General features: G+C 32.1%; 2 protein-coding genes across 9 annotated transcripts in view; one reads left to right on the top strand and one right to left on the bottom strand.

Annotated features, from left to right (window-relative positions):
• Window positions 1–4,156, top strand: part of LOC118185923 (uncharacterized) — a 115,658-nt gene extending 111,502 nt beyond the window's left edge. For both annotated transcript variants that reach the window (XM_085809742.1, XM_085809741.1), the window contains one exon: window positions 3,809–4,156. The gene's annotated coding sequence lies outside the window, so the exon portion shown is untranslated. The remainder of the gene's footprint in view (window positions 1–3,808) is intronic.
• The window catches only part of LOC118185922 (bifunctional peptidase and (3S)-lysyl hydroxylase Jmjd7-like), a 119,042-nt gene that overhangs the window by 22,289 nt on the left and 74,872 nt on the right, over window positions 1–21,881 (bottom strand). For 4 of the 7 annotated variants that reach the window (XR_015039175.1, XR_015039177.1, XR_015039176.1 and 1 more), the window contains exons 7-9: window positions 11,179–11,338; window positions 10,959–11,077; window positions 4,747–4,846 (exon numbers count right to left, since the gene is read on the bottom strand). Coding sequence is in view for 2 of the 7 variants with exons in the window: in XM_085809738.1 (XP_085665864.1) it covers window positions 10,974–11,077; window positions 11,179–11,338 (264 nt within the window). In the remaining 5 variants the exon portion in view is untranslated. Of the gene's footprint in view, window positions 1–4,746; window positions 4,847–10,958; window positions 11,078–11,178; window positions 11,339–21,881 lie in introns of those variants that run through there. The other 3 variants (XR_015039179.1, XM_085809738.1, XM_085809740.1) reach the window with 2 other exon arrangements.

Here is a 21,881-nt window from a genome sequence, read left to right as displayed (position 1 = left end):
ATCCAGTTTTGAATTTGGAGCATAATTTACATCCATATCACTATCATCGTCATCTTCGGATAACTCACTGACAACAATCCAGCTTTTATTCATAATTTCTTCAACCTTTTTCCCAGTCAAAACTTTTCCCAGAGCCATGAAAAAGGGAAGTGATCGTATCAAATTTCATACACAAAATTTAAAACATATACTTTTTTATATAAAACTGGTACTAGTAATAGTGATTCTGTTTAAGTAATAGAATAGGAAGTATAATAACTTGAATGACAAAAATTTCATTTAGCAGGGTTGCCACTCAAACAGCAGAATGAAATTCCCTGACTTTTCCAGGTGTAGAAAAATCTTAAAATTAGTGATATAGTTTCACTTGGAGGAACAACTAAATCTAAGATCCTCTGGGATTCAGGTCAAATAATTCAAGTTTTTAAAGGACGTGATGTAAAAAGTAAAAAAAGGGGGACTAAAAAAGAGACCTGTGCAATTGATATACCCCCTTGACTATCAGACTGAAAATAAAAAAAATTTGTAACTTTCATTTTTTATTCTTATATTTTATGTTCACTAACATTAATTTTAGTTAATTAGTTATTACTAATAATTTACTGTATGTAAATCAAATTAATATTTACTTAATGAGTAACATTTGAATTGTATGCTGTTAATTTTGTTAATTTTATAGAATTTCCTTGCTCTTTATGTTTATATCAGGTAAATGTACTTGATATTGATATGTAAGTTTCTTTCTTACATTCTAATTTTTTTGTATGCTGAAATAGTGATAACTTTTGCAAATTTATCAGGTGGGGAGTATATAAAAATCCAACAAACGATTTTTGTATCACCGAGAGAAGGCGCTTCTCTTTTTATAAATGAATGTTAGTTCAGTTTACGATGTAGAAGGAAAAGAACCACCGATGCATTCCGGGTTTGTTTTTGTGAACAAAATGATTATTTTTGCAATATGTTGAAGTATTGGCTTCTATTAGTATTAAGTATGACTAGCTCTCTCTCAGGAAGTTTTGCTATTAGTTAAAGATTGCTATTCTTCGGCCATGCTTAATTTATGCCTGCTAATATACGCCGGTTATCCTTAATTACAGGCCAACTCTGCAAGTTTGATCCTGTGTACCTTTGGCTGATTAAATTTATCTAGCATTAGTTTAGTTTTGCATTTTCTATTTTGAGTTAAAGCCCATGTGCAGGCTTCTTGTACATCCAAGAGAGGCCATCTGTTATATATTTTGAGTTAGAATAAAAAGGTAATTTAACCTTTCTCCAGAGCTATTACTTACGCACAAGAACTCATCAAAAGGTCGCTACATAGTTCTTCAGTATTCTAGCATTTAAGGAACTCTGTTTTAGCTAGGATATTACAAAGTATTAATTTTTCCGATTTGATTCTAATAGGCTTTTGTAATAATAATAAAAAAACCTATTGTTTATTTTGAAGGTTCCACAATTGACGATTGTGAAATTAAATCACATATTTATGATGTACCTTAAGAAAAAAATGCAAGAAAATGCTGTTATCAGGAATGAGTTGTTTCGCAAATGGAAATTACTATAAATAAATACGACATATTTATGAATGTAGTAGAAGATGAAAATGAATCAAATTTAATGTATATAAACGTAGGTAAAAAATGAGTTAGATAATTGTTCCTATATTAATGAAGCACATAGGTCGAAAGTAAAAAAGTTATATTCCTAATAAAATGAAAATTACAAATATTGAAAATGCATACTATTTTATTTTAAAAGATGACAAACCTATTTCTTTGAGACCCAGATGTTTATTAATTACAGATAAAAAAGCATTCTGCTAAAACAGGAAAACTATTTTACAGATGGATTTGGATGCTCATGAACAAGTTAGATCTTTGAAAAGAAAACTTTCTGTATCAGAACATATTGTAGAAATGTTACATAAACAACTATCAGATGCCAAGTGTGAAGTAGAAGCTACAAAATTTCAGATGAACACCAAAGATAAAATCCTCTCTGAGCAAGAAAACGAAGTTAAACCTGTTAAACTGAAAATGTAAGAAATGCTGGCTTTAGAAAATGATCCTATGAGAAGAATGATGGATAAGAGATTCGATGCAAAACAAGCAGAATTGCAAAGAAAAATGTGTATTACTGATGAAAAATTTAGTCAGTTGTGAGAAATTCTTACTGCTAACAATTGGAATATTACTGATACATATGGGGCACTGTTTCTGCTCCAACATCATCTAGCACAGTGATTCTCAACCACTGTGCCGTGGCACTTTTGTGTGCCGCCAAATTTTAGAAATGTATACAGTAAAAATAGTAATAGGTTTAATTGTAGTATACGGTACGAATGGGAATTGGCAAAATTCGCTTTTTAAGACATTAATAAGAGTGCCAATTGTGGTATCCAAGCCGAATTTGTGCCGAAGAAGATCTTCTCCATTTGAATTAACAAAGAGGAAAAACTAATTTCGCTTTCTAATAATCGAGATTTAGTTTTAAAATATTTGGAAGAATCAATTAATTCATTTTGGATTAACATGAGATGCGATTATCCGATGATGGCCAAAAAACCTTTATTACAGTTTTCTACATCTTATTGTGTGAATTCGGATTTTCAATATAAACCAATATAAAAACGAAAAAAGATCGAGACTGTTAAATGTAGAGGAGATGAGAGTAGCATTGTCATTTTTATGACCAACTATAAATGAAATTATCAAAAACATTAAGTTCTCATTTCCAAATTTCTAATTAAAAGTATTCTTATTATTAACTTGTAATTAATCCCTTAATAATAAACGTACTTCTATATTTGTAGTACATATTATTTTATTTTAAATTCAAAATTATTATCATAAACTGTTTTACACAATATATTATAGGTAAGTAAACAACTTTCAAACTTATAATTTTCTTTGTGTGCCGTCAAAATTTGAAATCATTAAAAGTGTGCTGCGACAAAAAAAAATGTTGAGACTCACTGATCTAGCATGACTACAGCTTCAGTTTACGAATCAACTAAGCCTGAGACAAGGTCATATAATAGGCGCAAATTTTCCCTTGAAGACCCTTCAGTCCCAGAAACAAGATTTCCTTAAGCAAAATAAGCTCTTGATTTTGTATTTTGAGTTGGCAAACACAGCGCTTCCACTTTTCAAGCAGATAGTGATTATTCTTCTGGAGAAGAAAATATTAAACTTAAAGAATTATTTGACACAGAAGTTAAAAATAATTTTGAAACTTACCGAGAGCTTCGAAAAGATGCAAATAAACAAATATTTAAGGTACAGGAAGAAAATAATAAAACATGTAATCTTTGAAGACATTCTCCAAAACGTTATGAAATTAATGATTTAGTAACAATCAAAAGAACTCAATTGACCAAACCTTAAGTTAAAATCAGAACACTTAAGCCCATATAAGATTATAAAAATAAAGAATAACGATACTCATGATATTATAAAAGAAGGGGATCATGAAGGACCCACAAAAACAACTACACCACTACTAATACAACAACAACTACAACACTGAATACATAAAACAATAGACCCAAGGAGAAGAAGATGCATAGATCAATAATACTGATTGTGATATATAAACTCAGACTGATTAAACTAATAATTGAACTTTTAAGATGAAATTAGCTTTTCTAATAATGTTGTGAAAAACTGAAGACGTATTTTAGTATGAAATATAAGAGTAATGCCCTTCATTGCTGTAATGCTCGAATTGCAGCAATGAAGGTATGATTTGGCTTTCTTTTAAAATTGTCCTTACGCTCTCTCTATCTTCCATTATTTCTTTTCAGGTTTTGATTCAGCGGTGATGATGGCTTCATTCTCAGAAAAGCTGATGATGTAGTTTCATGAAGTTTAATCTGACTCAAGATTATAATGTCATCGATGTCGACCCACTGCAAGTAAGCCATATGTGGGGTTTTTACATAAGGAACTCTCATCTAACACTTTTTCTCCCTCGCTATCTAATTTAACTGTTTACTGCCTGAGTGTAAATAATGGAACTATCGTCAGTTTAGTTTTAAGAAAAATATCTAAGAAGTGAGATGAATGATGTTGTGTTAAGATGTTAAATATGTATTAATGCTTATTTTTAACTTGTAATTATTATATTTATAATTAAATTTGTTCCATTTTAAGATGAATAGTAACTTGCCCCAAACAAAAACCCTCACATATATACAAGTTTGGTTCTGACGACAGCAATAAAAAAGGGAAGGTGCACAACTAAATGTTATAGCAGTCCTACATACAAAATTTCAATGTTCTGCAGCTAATTGTTTTTGAGGTATGAGACATACATATGTAAGTATGTATATGTAGATGTTACGGAAAAAAAAAAAAAAAAAAAAACCTTTTGAATCCACTCTAAATCCATTTTACTATCTGTTTTGGAAAAAGAAAGCTTTATGGGGGGGGGGGAATCCAAATGGATTCAGGAACAGTCAAAATGGACATTTCTGTTGAAATATGATACTTGAATTTTTTTATGAGTACAATACTTCCTTCACTTTGTACAAAGAAGTAAAAAGGTCTGGATATTTTAAAGTTCTTTTAATACGTTTTAAATTTAAATAAAGGGGTTCTTTTGTATTTATCTAAAAAGTTATGTATTACTGTTAGAAGGTGCATAATTTTAGTCAATTTCATTTACATGGGTTAGATAAAAAGAAGTGACAATGCGTCAATAGTTCTGAAAAGATTTTATTAGCATAGTACGAACACTTACATCCCCTCAATATAATTGCTTGCCATGTCTACCACTGTTTGGGAAGTTACTGGAAGGCGTACTGTACGTCCAATTCTGATGATGCTCCATAGCAATTGCCCTAAAGCGTGGATAAGCGCCTCACAATTAAGTTATAAAATAATACATAATACATTAGGAACTGCACTGGCATTTATAATTGGAATAAATTGCATATTTCGCCAATTTTCTAGGAAAATATTGAATTAAAGGTACAAATTATGCTTCCAAACAACAAAAAGCAAATTTATAGTACGGAATATGTAAGTATATACATGCTTGTGGACACAGTATTTAAGGGAAGGGGTGCATGCAAGTGGCATTTTCCATGCTTCTTGGCGACTTTTCCAGTAAATTTTTGCAACGTTTAGTGAAGTTCAAAAGCGGACTGCTAAAATGTGTAACCATTAACATTCAGATGATACAGAATGAGGTGGAGAACCGTCGGCAGTTTAGAAGTCTCATATACAGATTGCTAGACATGAACGACTAGTGTCATGTGACTCTTAAGAAAACAGTTTAAGGGTACCGAATTCCCAAGTCCCAGAAAGGTTGTCCAATAGCCATGGTGGCCAGTAAAGTTCGGAATTCGTCCATTTTATTGAGATGTAATCCAAGTACAACAAATTTTCAGCTCTCTTGGGACTTTCATACAGTCACAGGAAGCCAAATTTTAAAGGTTACTGTTTCCAGAAGGCTGTTTGAGAGAGTTCTGTTTAATTTAGGTTAAAATAACATACCAAACAAATATTAATTTAGAAGTCAAACAACAAAAATCAGCGTTATATATGCAAATTTTTACAGGACTAGTTTCGATGGCTTTACCAAACCATCATGCTCAGTTGCCAAAGCACAAGTGAACAAGATAAGATATAGTGAAAAGATAAGATGACTGGACAGAAGTTAAGCTACTGGCGCCATCTATTGATGAAACAAGAAAACTAAAACATAATTTCTTTAAAGGCTGAAAGTAAAGATGAATTGGAATTAGAGTCATTAAGTAGAACAGAAAGATTTTTTTGAACATGAAACACCTCAAATCTGATTCACCAATGGAAAATATTTTTTTAATAGTTTTGCTTGCAGAAAAATAGAAAGTGGGATTTTCGGACCAACAGTGCTGGGCAACAGAGGACTTTTGTGTTTTCTTTTCCCTAACATATGCCTCATGTTCTTTAACACAAAATTTTAAGGCTCTCCTAGTTTGACCAATGTAAATTAAGCCACATTGGAATGGAATCCTGTATATAAGCCAGGAATTCATATCTGGAATGGGGTCCGTAAGTATGAAACTCAGAATTTTATTGATAGGAGAATAAACAACCCAAAAGTTAAATTTCTGTAAAATACGTGCAATTTTATAGCTAATTGACGGAAAGAAAAGAATAACAACAGAATTCTTATAATTTCCTAAAACAAGAGCAAGCACGCTTTTTGTTGTGTTGAGATGAGAATTTTTTAACTGCTTATATTTCCATTCTGATCTCATCTTTTCCTTATATCTTATCTCGTTTGCTTGCACTTTGACAGCTGAAGATTTGCAAATATCCTGTGAAAATTTGCAAATATAACGCTGATTTTTGTTGTTAGACTTCTGAATTAGAATTCTGTTTGCCACCCTCCCATTTGTGTAAACTATGCTATTAAACCATCCAGTTACACCTATTATGAAAAACGCATAAGCTTTTATCCCTGAAGTGTCAAAAATACTTATAATTTGAGCAATGATGTATAACTTCCAGCTTCTTAAGACCTTATATAGAAGAGATTTTATTATTAAGATGAAGGCATTTATATATTTAGAATTCTATGTCCAATCTTAATGTCTGATTAAGTGAAGATATATAAATGTTATACTTTTTTTCCCATTGTTACATTACTTTGAAATATCTGTTCACAGAAGAAATAAATACTATGAAGTGTTAATAGTGTTGTTTCTTGCACTGTTGAGCCGATATGAATTTGTTTACAAATACATTTATATATTTGAATACATTTATCAGCTTACCACAGTGAAAATTTAGATCAACTTTGTAAATAAATCTAGTTTTACACTATGTACAATGAAACTCTTTCTGCAATACAAAATACAGATAACAGCCCATGTAGCATGCTGCAGAGAATATTGGCTTTAGACCATGGATCAGCGGGAGACCATTCTCTTTAGAGATATGTCCTGGTTTCAACCAAACAATTGATTCTTGATGTATTTTGACTGCAGAGAACCAGGGATTTGCTGTCTTCCAACATCTCAGAAAGGAAGCAGAGGTTTGATGGTGTGGGTGTGCATTATGGTGGATGAATACACAAATCTTGTCTTTGACAAAGTCTGGGTGAATTTTGCAAGGTATAGGGAAGAGACCTTAAGAGTTCCATGTTAGTATTTCCAAAGACAGAGTTCTCAGCTCTTTTTTTTTTGGCCTCTAGTGTTCGTTTACATAAAAATTGAAAAGTGGTAATATTAACTGGTTGAACTGGCCAGCCAGTTCTCGAGACTTAAACTTTATAGAACATGCCTGGCATACTCTTGGGAGGGCAATATGTGCCTTCACTTCCCAGAACTTGATACTAATGTTGTTGCAGTAGCTAGACCAACTGCCTAAGAGACTTAATGTGCTTCATTTTCATTATGAAGTCAGGTTAACCGCATGACTATTAGAATGAACCTCCTAGAATTTTTTTGTTAGACTTCGTTATGTCTATAAGAAGCTTCATTAAAATCCGTCTGCCTGGAGATAACTGACCAAACGTGGAAATTTAATTTTGAACACTAAGACAGTTTGTGACATGAGATAAGCAACTGACTTTTCAAAAACCATTTTTGTTATTTGTATCTTCTCATTTTCTAGACAGACATTTTATCCTCATTCTTTGACCAGCTGAATAAGAGAGTATAGTTTGATTTATTAAAACCAAAGTGTTTCCTTATTATTATACTTACACTTGTTACCAATTTATTTACCTGGATGTAATTAAAGTTTTCTTCCAAAAACGTTCTTAATAAACTTAGAAAAAAATCATGAATGCAGTACCTTTAGGTATGGGTAGCAACCACCACCCAAATCTAAGATATTCTGCCAACATTTTGGTAGTTTTTCAAAGTCTTTGGCCCAGAAAGTTAGCGGCCAGTAATCCAAAAATACATCAATCTCATTTCAGATATACTCTGCAGAATAGAAGTTAGCACCAGGAAGATGTAGCTGCAGGTGTGAAAAAAGATGTTCAAAGGAGCAATGTCAGGCTATATGATGACTGTGGCAAAGGATTCCATTCAAGTCTGTACACAGTCCAGCCAGTGAATGCAGACACATGTGATCTTACATTATCTTGATGGAACATTACCTGTTTGTGTCGGAATTCAGTTCGACAGTTTTCCTTGACAGCAGCATCAACACAGACCTGTATCTTGCTCTACACCTTACTTTTGACGGTTTTACCATTTTCCAGATACGCTGTGTGGATAATACCATGTCAGTTCCACCAGATACAAAGCATGATCTCATTGTTAGTCAAATTACACTTTGCAATGCTGCCGACGGGCTCACTGGCCACATACCAACCCCCTTTTTGGCCTGTGTTGTTGAAGTAAATCCACTTTTCATTACAAGTGAAGATCTGGTCCAGAATTTTCTCCTTGCGCTGATATTAGAGCAGATTAGTGCAGGCCCCAACACATCTGTCCTTATTTGCTTTAGTGAGTGCCACCTAGCGATTGAACTTGTACGTCAAGTTTATGCGATGCATAGTATGACTAATTGATACGGCACTAACATCTAACTCTTTAGCAAGCTCTCAAGTGGTTGCATAAGCAGTCTTCCACAAGTTATTGCAGGGAGGCCTCATCACCATCAGTAGGGCGGCCAGAGGGCTCTACTTCTTGAATGTCATAGTCCTTGTTTTTTAAGTTTCAATACCAACCGTTCACAGTGTCATATGATACAACACTAGTACGTAAAGCTATACACATGCTTTGGTGACATTTTATAGCTGACTTTTTGCAACACAACTGGAAGTAAATGATGTTTCTCATCTGATAACATGATAGTTCCATTTCCGACACCTTGTACTTAATGACAACATTATTTTTTACAGATTTTACAACACGGTGTTCTAAAGCAAGTCTCTTTCTTTCAGATGCCAAAAATCATTTGACAAAATATGATTAACCGCTTGCCTGATTATCCCAAGTTATCTCGGGTTTGTATATATTGCAGTTAATTATTATCCCGAGATAACTCGGGCGAAGCAGAATTTGTTAGTACGATTTCTCTTATCACGGTTTTACTCGGTCTGGAGGAAATATTCAGCTTTGATTGGCAGTTTCCCAAATTTTGTTGGTTGCGCGGTTCTTTTGGAGGGACTGGTCGTGTGTTTCCCTATTGTATAGTATATGTTGGCTTGTGGATTAGTAATGTATAAAGAAGGATGCATGTGTTGGGAAAAAAAATAAAATAATGTCGATGATGCAAGATAGCGAAAGCGATGATTTTTCAGATAGTGATTATGAAGAGGTGGGGAAGGGGGGGGAATCAAATCCAACGAGGCAGTGTACTCTTTGCTCCCGTGAAAGAGATTCCAGCGGTAAGCCAGTAAGTAAAGTGATTATGAAGAGGTGGGGAAGGGGGGGGGAATCAAATCCAACGAGGCAGTGTACTCTTTGCTCCCGTGAAAGAGATTCCAGCGGTAAGCCAGTAAGTAAGAGACCAGATACCAGTGTAGAACGTCAGGTATCACTCTGTGTTGTCCCTTTTTTCAAAAACAATCATACAAAGATTAATATTTAACTATTTTCGTTTGCTCGAGATAACTCGGGATAGTAAACTAATATTAAAAATAAATGCTTTTACACCTTCAAATAATTAAAATTTCAACTTAAAACCTACATATATTGATTTGTTTCGTTTTGTTGTATTTAATAATAAAATAAAAAAAATGTGATGATTTTTTGCAATTTTTTTCAAAAAAAAATTTGTAAGGGAAGCGGTTAAACACACCAACATGAACTGTTTGTGCAGACGATATTTTCAGTGGCAGGAAACTTTCATTAAAACCTGATATTTTCATTTTATGTTCTGTTACACTATTACAAATACTTTTTATGAATTGTGTATTGGGTACTGGGCTTCAGGGTTTTCCTAAGTAAAATAATATGTATTCCAAAAAAATTATAACCAAATGGAAAATAAAACAACTACCGTAATTTCCGGAAGAAAGGCCGCATCAGCGTAAACGCCGCACTTGAGAAAAATGGCGGGAAAAAAATTAAAATTACACAGAAAGGCAGCATCAGCGTAAATGCCGCAATAGATTAAATTGCGCGTGACATCGTCGTGGGCCGTATAGATGCAAAAACTCAAACTGATGGGATCTGTATTTAACAGAATGCCAAGAAAAATCCATTCATGTTGAAGGGAAAATACGTCAGAGTTCGTTATTGCGAGGCAGGTGGAGTCGTGTCCGCCTTTGAAAAAAATTGCAGAAAAGGCAGGGGTGGGGAGAGGATGGGTCCTGGAAGATTCATCGAATGGCAGAGGAGAGAGACTATTCAAACTGATGAGAATGTTGATTTGAAAGGAGGAAGAATGTTATTGTTCTGAGATCTCATTTAGGGTGAATAAGGCATGTAGGTCCGCTCAAGGGAAAGAATGTAAACAAAATAACGTTCGCAAAAAGCAACTGAGTGGTCTTTTGTGTGGGAACAGCACCAGTCTATGCACAATGACAAGGCCATCCAAACTATGTACAACGACCATCATAGGAAATATTTTATTTTTAGTGCACCTAAACGCCGCATGGGTAGAAACGCCGCATCTGCTGAAAATCTAAGTTTTAAACACGTAAACGCCGCGGCGTTTCTTCCGGAAATTACGGTATAAGAAAAATTAAATCAAGAACAACAATTGCTTAACAGAATACTTAAAAAGTAATTCTAAATTCTAATGTTTTCAACTGTATAAGAGAGTAACAGTTACATTTACGGTTTTGAATATATTTGTTTCGCAATTTAATTACTGCTGTTCAAAAGCAACAATATATATAATGGAAGGCCTTTTAACATTTCATTTACTTATCATTATTACTATTTTAAGATATGGAAAAGGAAACATATTTTTCAGATCCTTAATAAATATCAACAAGAAGAAAAATAAATATAAATAAACGAAATATTGTTTAAAAATACAGTTTTTACTTACCAATAATGTCAAAAATTAGTCAGTATAGTCTTTGGATTTATTACATAATTCTCCAATTTTCTCGAGAAATTTAAAGTAGCAATATTTTACATCAAAGTCCATGTCATACCAGTAATTAACTGGAAGAAAAATATAATGCTATAAGGCTACGTTTTAATAAAATTGTGCATCCTACTCATATCATGATATAATTCTACAACAAATATAGTTTGTAAATTACCTGCAATACATGAATGAGATTGCCTAACATGATGAAACCACAAAGAAGGTAAATATAAAGCGTCGCCTTCTTCTACAACAAAGTGAAAAGTTTTGACTTTCTTATACAATGGATATTTCCCATAATCTGGTTTAAGTGGATCCACTGGTATCCATTTAACCTGAAAAATAATTACTCATTACTTTCTATTTAAATATGATAAACAGTTTGCTAAAATTTTATGATAGCCAAATACTGTATGCCAGTGGTCTTAAAGTACATGCGGGTCGAATGCACAGTAGGAAATCAACTGCCGAGCTAAATTTTTTTCTTTTCTTTTTTTTTTAACAAAATTAAAAATTTCATTAGCAAAAGTAAAAATATTTTAAATACATTTTAAATTTTCCTTACGAAATATTTTTCAGAACGTACACAAACAATAATAATACAACAAAGGTAAAATATATATATATATATATATATATATTTATCTGAAATCCAAGCAAGACATTTTTGTTGGTTACACTTTGTAATTCAAATATACTGACAGCTACATACTAAACTCTTAGACTGATATTTCTTTCAAATAATTCTTAATTATTATATAATTTACTTTAATGGAAACTAAAAATAAAGAATTTATGAAAACTTTTAATACTTTCAGACAAAATTTGATAAGTGGACAAAAACTGAGAATAAATAATGTCTCTTTCTTTTATTTACTAAATTTTCTTCTACATAAAATTATGTATGCTTGTATGTAAACAATTATTAACTTTATTTCTTACTATAGCTTGACACTTGATGGCATATCGATTCTGATCAAGTTTGTAGCCTTGGAGAGAAAGTATTAGAAATTATCGTTATCACAGACTGATGACGCTCATTGATTGATCAATTTCTGAGTGTTCTGATCAATTTCATTGATTGATCAATAACTGAGTGTGTGTGTGTGAGGGAAGTACTTGAATAATTGAAAAAGACCACAAAACTGGTCCCTTTTTCTTGAAGCTTATCCCTTTTTCTTGAAGCTTGTGAGACTGATGAAATATACAGGAATTGTTTAAATACCTGTAATAGATATCTACGATCCTTTTAGTTTATTAATTTTACACATATTTGGCAGTGGCATAAATAAGGTATGCAAAGAATGCTGTCACATAGGTGCCCAAAGGTTTAGAGGGCCCTTGAATGTCCTGCTGAACTACATTCACATGATTAAACTTAAAAGAAGTCACATTCTTTTATAAATACTATGACCAAGGGCAAGGTCCCCTCATAAAAGCTGAATTCAGTGTTACATATATACCAAAATGTCGTGTATCATATTTCAACGGAAATATCCATTTTCTCCTTTTACAAATCCATGTGGACGGTTTTTTTCTTCACGACATCTGTAAGTACGGACAGAAGAAAGGGTTCTTCTTTTCAAACAAGGTTTATAAAATGGTTTTAAAATAGATTCAAAAGGGATCTTTTTGCGTGACATTTGCACAGTCGTACGTACATATGTATGTATATCTATATATATGTACAGAGACAGATAGACATAGACAGAGAAATAGAGATATATATCTGGCATAACACAAAGACGGTTAGCTGTAGAGCGTTGAAGTTTTGTATATGCGAGTGCTGTTCACTTTTTTATTGCAGTTGTGCACTTCACTTTTTTATTGCAATTTGCAGAATATACCGCCCTTTAACCCGGCTTAAAAGTCCTTATCCGACCTTTATTTTCACAGACATTGGTTGAAGTCATAGATTTCCATTCAGAAGTCTCCCAGGACAAAAAATGTTTTGCAAATGTCAAATAAAAAAAAAAAAAAAAAAAATCGACATATAACTAAATATAAATTTTCCTCCAGTCTAATATTTGGGAAAGTCTCATGAAAAAAATAAATTATAAGAAGTTTGACTTCTGTGCAACAAAAACTTATAAGGTATTTCTCCCACTTCCTTAGCGTGCCTTCGTGGTGTAACAGTAGCACGTTGGGCCGGTATTCCAGAGGTCCACGGTTTGATTCCTGGCGAAGGCGGTTGCTAAATTTTCATCTCTTCTGCTTCCAAAAATAAACCTAATGTCTCTGCAAGTGGCGCCTAAACTAAAAGGGTTGTAGATAATGATTCTCCGCACCCAGGATTTGGCGACTTGGTCTCCTAAAACCCTAGTTGCCCTTTAAAAAGGGGAGTATATAAGGTATTTCTCCCACTTCCCTAGCGTGCCTTCGTGGTGTAATGGTAGCACACTGGGCCGATATTCCAGAGGTCTGCAGTTCAATTCCCGGCGAAGGCGGTTGCTAAATTTTCATCTCTTCTGCTTCCAAAAATAAACCTACTGTCTCTACAAACTGACTGGGATATTTAGTTCAAAATTTAAAATTTTTGATGTCATTTTCTTCTTGTCTTCAGAGACCGGTTCATTAAATTAGAATCATTCAAGGAAGTAAGATAGATGAAGTGCAGCAGAAAATGTGTATAATTTAATACAAGGAAGTCATGTGGTGTCCATATTGGATTTTTTAATTATTATCTGATAAAAATCATCAAAATTTTGGCTCCTGGAATCATTGAATTGAGGGGGGGAGAATACTGTAAATTTAATAGGGGGCCCCAAATTTTTTTTTTGAATAGAGGCCCAAGAGTTCTAGTTATGCAACTGATTTTTGAATAATAATATTGCACACAAATATTGGAAAGCTAGAAGCTAATATGCTGATGACAAATATGAATATTTAAGATAATACTCATACAGTACATACTCATACTCAGCAGTCTTAAATACTCAGAATTACAGTTCAACTTGGATTCATTATCAAGTGAACGAGCTGACTACAAGTTTGTTTATCCATATAAGTAATGTAAAGACGTGACAGTTCCACCTAGAAAGTCCTCCACAAAGGCATCCCTCTCTTTTATGTAGCCAGCCCTCATACACTTCTACCATAAAATAACCTAATTACACCTTATACAGTTTGTGAATGGAAAATTAAATAAGCTTCTTGTATTTAATTTTTCTCAGATTTACCCTTCCCCTCTTCTTTTCTGCTACTCCTAAAAATAATTTTTTTAACTCCTACAATTCATTAAAATTGAAAAAGGACTTATAAATATACTTTTTTATTAAGAATATTGTTTTGAAACTTAATGGGAATTAAGACTGTTTAGAACATTCCAACGAAGTATGCATAAAGTAGCAGTTTTAACTTCCGCAAGAATTAAAAATTACTAACACATTTATTTGCAAAACATGTTAAATCGTTATTTGGTGAATAGTCCTAAGTGCATGCTTCCGTGTTTAATGCTAAAAAAATATAATTACTATTCACCGATCTGAGTTTCTGAAAAAACTCTTCACTTATCACACATTTCTTAACACCATAATAACAAAAAATAAATAAAAAAACTGATCTTGTTATGTACAGTTACTATTGCTTAATATACCTGAAAAGATCTGCTTTCTATTCTGGGGTTTGAAACAGAAGAATAATGAAAATGGAAGAATTTATTAAGTTTGCGGAAGCATTGTTGAATTTTTTATGCAGGATACATCGAGCGTCGAGAAAACCCAAGTATTAAGACAATAACATAGAATACACGCACAATTTTTAACACATTTTATTTAATATTAATTTATATTTTGTCATTAAGATAAAATTTCGATTTCACATTTCCCTCTTTAATTTTTTCTCTTTCTTAAGATAGCAAGATAGAAGAATACGAGAAAAGGCCAGAGAAGCTGAAGAAACTCAAACATGGGTTGAGCTTTGGATTATGGTAACTTGGCGATTTTTTGGCAACCAACTCTGCTACAGCAACCCCCTATTTTTTTTTTCCGCTGCCATTTTGTCTTCACGAAGTAAAGACATGTTTCTTTTCTTTTTATTTACTCAACACTTTTTCCAACAATCTGCTAGCCGAATTACACTTATGTTAGAAATTTTATGGAACAAAACTGCTTAATCATGACAAATATTAACTGCAAAATTGGGAAAAAGTGCAGAATCGCAAACTCCTTGCCACGTTTTTCAAAATCGCACATACACAGTAACCATGTACACGTCGACTTATTTTTACTTAAAAAAACATCCCAGAATTGCACAAAAATGGCATTGCGCACACTCTTGACTTTATCCATCTACACTGCTATTTTCTCATAAATTACAAAAATTTGCACGAAAATGCAGGAAAATTTTGTGAATCTTTAAACTCGGTAAAAAGCACATATATGAAATAACCTGATTGCGAAAAAGTATATACCCTATCCAAGGATAAACATTTCCACGTATAATATACATAAAATATCCAAAAACTTTTACCTCTAAATTATCTATTATAAACGTCACCAACGAATTCATAACAAAACATTAAAAATGGTTACAAATACTTAGTGTCAAATATTTAAATTATTTCCATGCACGTTTACTTCCACTCAAACATATACCAAATTGCTACAAACATATAATTCACAAAATAACTATCATTTAATTAAAATATAATTAAACCATGTACATGTCGACTTATTTTTACTTAAAATACATCCCAGAATTGCACAAAAATGGCATTGCGCACACTCTTCACTATATCCATGTACACTGCTTTTTTCTCATAAAATTAGAAAAATTTCACGAAAATGCATGAAAATTTTGTGAATCTTTAAATTCGGTAAAAAGGACATATATGAAATTACCTGATCACGAAAAAGTATATACCCTTTCCAAGGATGGACATTTGCACGTATAAAATAAATAAAATATCCAAAATCTTTTACCTCTAAAATTAGCTATTATAAACGTCACCAACGAATTTATAAAAAAACATTAAAATGATTACAAATACTTAGTGTCAAATACTTAAATTCTTTCCATGCACATTTACTTCTACTCAAACGTATTCCAAAATACTACAAACATATAACTCTCAAAATCACGATAATTAAATTAAAATATAATTAAATTAAAAACACTACTTAAAATATAAATAAGCACGTACATTAAATTAATAAAAATTAGCTTACAGTACTAATTACTTTAAACTAAATCATTGCTAATAACAATTTTCCAATAATACCATATTAATTTATTTACTCTTTACATTTAGAACAATGCATAAAAATAATATCCTCAAATAATTAAAAATACTAACTTACCTAATCTTCTACAGAATCTTGAGTGCATGGCGGATCACAAAATGTCCATTTTCACCAGGTTTCTTGCACCGCCATTCAAACTATATGTAATATCCTTCCTTTCACACAATCTCATTTCATTCCCATATATTGGACATTCATACTTATCCGCAATTAAGCAATTCTTTTCAATTACACATAAATGTAATAAAAATTTCCGATTTACTTTATATATGGCCATGGGATCCAAATATTAAACAACACTGTTTCACAGAACATAGAATGAAACTACTGCTATAAAGTACAGCAGATATTTTTACAAATATACCCCCTTTTCCGATTAAAGAACAGTGATTCGTCCATTAATGTCACATGACATATCTCACGATCTCTCATTTCCTTCACACAAAATAATGCGTAATCGGAACTGAGTACTTCTCACATTATTCCCAAAGTCCTAGGTAGTAACCTTTATCGCCTCCAAAATGTCGCCAAACTACCTTTTACCATATTCCAAAGATTAGCCCAAACATGTTACCCTATACAGCATATATATAATCAGAGGCATGTTTTTCTATCATGCTGAGATGTAATATGTCCAAGCTGCATAAGAAGATTTGCGATTGATGCAAGATGAAAATGTAATAATGAAGGGAATAAATAATGTAATAATGAATGAGAAAAAAATGTAGAATTGAGCTTAGTGTCGAAAAAAATCCACACAGTAAGAGAATAACGTAGAATATAAGCACAATTTTTTAACACTTTTTATTTAATCTGAATTTATATTTTGTCATTAAGATATAGTCTTAATTTTGCATTTCCCTCTTTAAATTAAGTACTTTTTAGTTCTGTAAAGTTTTAATATTACACGAGAAGAAATACTATTTCATTTAAATTCCAAACTCAATCGATATTCAATGCATTCGAAATGTAGCAAAGTTTTACAATAAATAAGTTGGATAAAAACTTTCAGAAGTAAATGCAAAGTGTAATTTAAACAATAACAAAAGAAGAGGAAATAATAAAACAGCATCTACAAGTGATACAACAGTAAGAGGTTACTTCCATTATTCCTGAATTAATGCAATTTTATTGATATTCTTAAAACTTTCTCATTGCAAATTACATATACTATTTTAAACTTCCTGAGAAAGTAGACTGAAATACTTATGTTGAAGAGAACTGCACAAATTGTGCTAGTATGCTTTGTCAATACAGAAAATTTGTCTTGATTAAATAATTTAGCAAGCACGCAGCATTCCCTATAAGTTACGTGCCTCAATGATTTTTAGTCCCCGCCCATACAAATAACTGCAGAATATCTACATATACTTACAGAAAGAAGATTCACAATGATAGTACAGTTATTTAATCTTCTCTGATTGTTTACTTTTTGCACAATAAATTTTGTTCTATGCAGCTGTAAGACAAATGAAGAGGAAATATTGCATGTACGTGAACTTATTTTACTTTAGAGAAAGTATATGATACAATTCCTCAATAAAACATTCACATTTTCCTGAGAAATAAACCACAACACTTAAATATAATATTGATTTTCAATCTCTACAATATTATCTTTCATCATTTAAGAGATATCATCTGAGAAACAGAACAATAAGGAGTATGGTGCGAGGAAATGTTAACCAAGCAAAATATTTGAAGAAAAACTGGCAAGTGGGCAAAATGATTAAAATCACCGGTTATAACTGGCATGGCAATAACGTGGTAGAAAATTATGAAATAACTGAAAACTGATTGAAATATTGTAAGTGGAGATAAATGTATTTTAAAATAAATCAAATTCAACTAATTTTAGTTGATGGCCAATGTAGCTACAGTTTCAACATCCACAGAATTTTTCAATTTTATTGTGAATAAATAAAAGGCCAGAGAATATTTTTTCAGGCCCTGCAGTACTTGTGTAAACAAGACTTAAGATAAAAAGCAATTTGACTTTTTCATTCTGTACAGTTTAGAACTAACAGTTTGCTTGCTGTTGTACTGTAAAACACACATTGTACTGTAAAATTTTTATTAACTTTCTTGCACATAAAAATCTCAAACTGGACCTACCACCCCTTGAATTGAAGATACAGCATTGAATGATATTAGCAAATTTGATTCAAACTTCCTTTTTGATAAAATGACTTCCTAAACATGAAATGAAATATGTAAGATAAGCTATGTTCATTAAGTTCAATAATATAGCTATCTGATTAATGTACTTAGTGAATAAGGGTTGATTTTTGTTGTTTTTTTATTTTTACAATTAAAGTTACTTTCAAGTGCACATTTTTAGAAATATGGTGACATAAATTAAATAAATTATTCTTTTTTGCATTATTAGTACTGTGCACTGATTAAAATAATACTGTATTACCTATGTTTTTGTGCACAATTCATTTTAGAAACCACAAGGGGGCAACAGATTTTAAGCCCATGAGAATGGGAAGATTCCATCTCAATTTTGATAGAGAATATGCTAATAAATAAGAAATAGATCCACAGGTCTAATATCCCTTTTCCCCTCCACTGAACCTCTTAAGAGGGCTTTCAGGAAGAGAACATTTTAAATGCCCCTATGCCATACAGACATTATACACTCACAAACATCCAAGCATTTTCTGGGTTTGAACCCAAGCTCAATAATACAGCAGACAATAATGCCACTCATTATACTGATCATGGCAGCTTTTTTGACAATGTAGGTTTTAAAAAAAATATTTTCTGTAAGAAGCCATTGGCTTTACTGTACTGTTAATGCAATCTAAATTTGGACTGGAGGGGGATTCAGGACTTCTTATGTCATTACCATGTTGAATCTCCTCATCTTTAACATTCGAAGGGCCACAACTGGTTAAGTAGTAAAGACCTGAATCCTGGCAGTTCGACATACGAACTTAGGATCAGATCTAGGTCTGATCCTAGGCTGCAAGGTTGGTTTTCTCCAATGTGTAACGTGAATACGAACAAGCTTGTCACAGAAAGTCTTTTACGAAGGAATCCCTCTCTTTAGGGAGACAGTCCTTGTGTGTTTTGCCATTTTCTAATAATCAGCAACATTCAAAGTTTAACAAGCTTTAATGTCACAAGTATCAGGTTTCGGCAAATTTCACTAAATCAGCTTTCTGTATATTATCCATATTAATAAAGAGCTACTATTAATAAAGAGAAAATGTCTAAAAACTTTTATTATCTTCTGAATACTCGTGAAATGTTTATTAAGTTTTACATTTTTCCAGTGTTAGAGTCTTCTTACTGTAATAACAACTTTTCAAAATCAACTCTTCACACGGAAAATAAAATATTAAAATTACTTTTTTTTTCAAATTGTATAAAGGATGTGTTACACAAAAATATTTAAGAAATGTGAAATTAAAAAATTTTTCCTTCTCTGAATAAATTCTTGAGATCAGTTCAAGGTGTAAATGTATTACTTTCTGACAGGCTGATGTTTTCTACATATGTTATACAGCTGAGGAAAGTTTCATGGAAGTTGTTCATGTATACAATATAAGCAAATGACCTTTATAGATATTAATTTCCCTTTTGAAGCAGGATTGCTTTCAAGATTGTATTACATCTGTCTATGAACAATCTCCTTCTTGTGGATTGTGTTGGTACTCCAAAATTTCAAATATCAAGTCAAGGTTATTGCAGTATATAAAATCAATCCCTTTGGAAAATAAACGCTTTAAAATTAACTGATGAAAGCTACACGTTTTTGTTCCTTTTATAACAACCAGTTATTTAACCAGAAACGTAGCCTGACTTTGATAAATTAACCCCTTAAGTTGCTACCAACTGGTTTACCTGTACGCTGTATGGGCATTGATACTTTTCCCTTTTCTTTTCTGGTTTTCCCATATTTTTAATCCTAAGGAAACTACGTAGTATTAATATGTTTCAACAGATGCAGTAGTTTGTCCACATCACTGAAATCCTTTCATCTGCATTTTTCTTTATGAAAGTGGGAATGAATACTTTCTTTTTCATGAAATTTCTGATTTGCTGAGAGCAACACTTGTGAACTCAAAATGCAGCATGTCCCCCCTTTTTTTGAAATCATGGATGAAGTAAAAGATAAATACATCTTGTTAGATGATGAACTGAATTCTGATACCGATTAAGAACTGTATTCTAACTATCTGGATTATGCTTCACATAGTGAGCCGAGCTGAGATGAAGATGTGAGTTGTACCAGAATTTTTATCAGAAAACACTTGAAAAAGTGTAAACTTCAAAATTCATAGTAAGTATGAGAATTTTTTTTTTTTAAATTTGTAAAACATTATTGATTGCATAAAATTTGTAAAACATTATTGATTGCATGTATACTTGAAAAAAGGAAACATTTAGGGAATTTCGTGCTCCAAAGTTATAAATAAAAAAATTATCTAAAAGCATTAAAAGTGATAATGATTAAAAAACATTCCCCCATTTTCTTATTTTATTAAGAATGGTGTTTAATTATACACAACAAAAAAATACGCCTTTTTTATCATTACTTCTGGTAAAAAAATGGACTCGTTAAGAGGTTAATTTGGCAACCAAAACATTTAGGTGACTGACTGACTGGAAGTTTGGTTTATGTGATTATGGCAAAGCCTCGAGGGCTATCTGCCTTCGTGGAAAACTTTTTAAGGGTAGGTGGCTCGTATTCACATTACCCATGGGGAAAAACACGAAAACGCCCATACATCCCTGACTAACTCGTGACAGTGAATGTCAAGGTTGAGAACGAAGTCAAAATAACCTCTGACATAGAACAACAGTGTCAATGGACTATATTCCTGACTTTCAGCTCACAGGAAGTTTTAAGGTGATATTTCCTCGCTGTCTTGTATGTAGTTTCGCTGCATCATGTTGCCTCAAAAGCATCCCACATTCTGGTTGTACTTTTCTTCCTTTTTAACACTGACTTTATTGTTAATACTAAGACTTGTTTTCAATAAGCGAATTTCATGTCCCAGAAAAATTGAAATTGTTGCCACTTCATTTGCGGGAAGTTTGGTGTGCAAGTGATCCACAAAAAAACTGTATACTTATATCCTGAATAATTACATATTTTTTTAATTAAATATGAATAAAAGTCTCATAAATGAGATTAATTTATGATGCAATAATATCACTACAACCCCATGGTTTCTCACTGTAATTTTGAAAACATGATTTAACTCTCAAATTAGCAGCCCCATCCCAATTATGCAGTTCAAATTTTGTTAAAGTATAAAACTGTAATCTAAATACAAGATTCGGTTCCAATTTTTAAAATTTTAGTCAAATGGGCATCTAATCTTTAATCTGGTAAATTGCAATTTGAATATTTCAGATACCTTTAGCCCAGATTTCAATCACATTCCTTGGGTTATCAATCCTGTTGGCTTTATAACTCTGAGTTTTTGAATTGTAAATTGCAAAATTGTGAATGCAATTTTATCAGTTGCAACATTAATATTACCATCCTTTAAAAGTAAGTGAAATAAAATTGGAAATCCACTTAAAAAAATCTTACATTAGAAAAAGATGGATTTTTTGTTACAGAAGAAATATTTGTAACTTCAGCGTGAAAAATTACTTCACTGTTGACTAG

This window comes from Stegodyphus dumicola, chromosome X2 (assembly GCF_044657685.1).
Source record: "Stegodyphus dumicola isolate Sdum_Otavi_A_Nest chromosome X2, ASM4465768v1".
NCBI classification, from domain to species: domain Eukaryota; kingdom Metazoa; phylum Arthropoda; class Arachnida; order Araneae; family Eresidae; genus Stegodyphus; species Stegodyphus dumicola.
The sequence above is the reverse complement of the archived record's forward strand: the minus strand, read 5'-3'. Positions and strand labels throughout refer to the sequence as shown.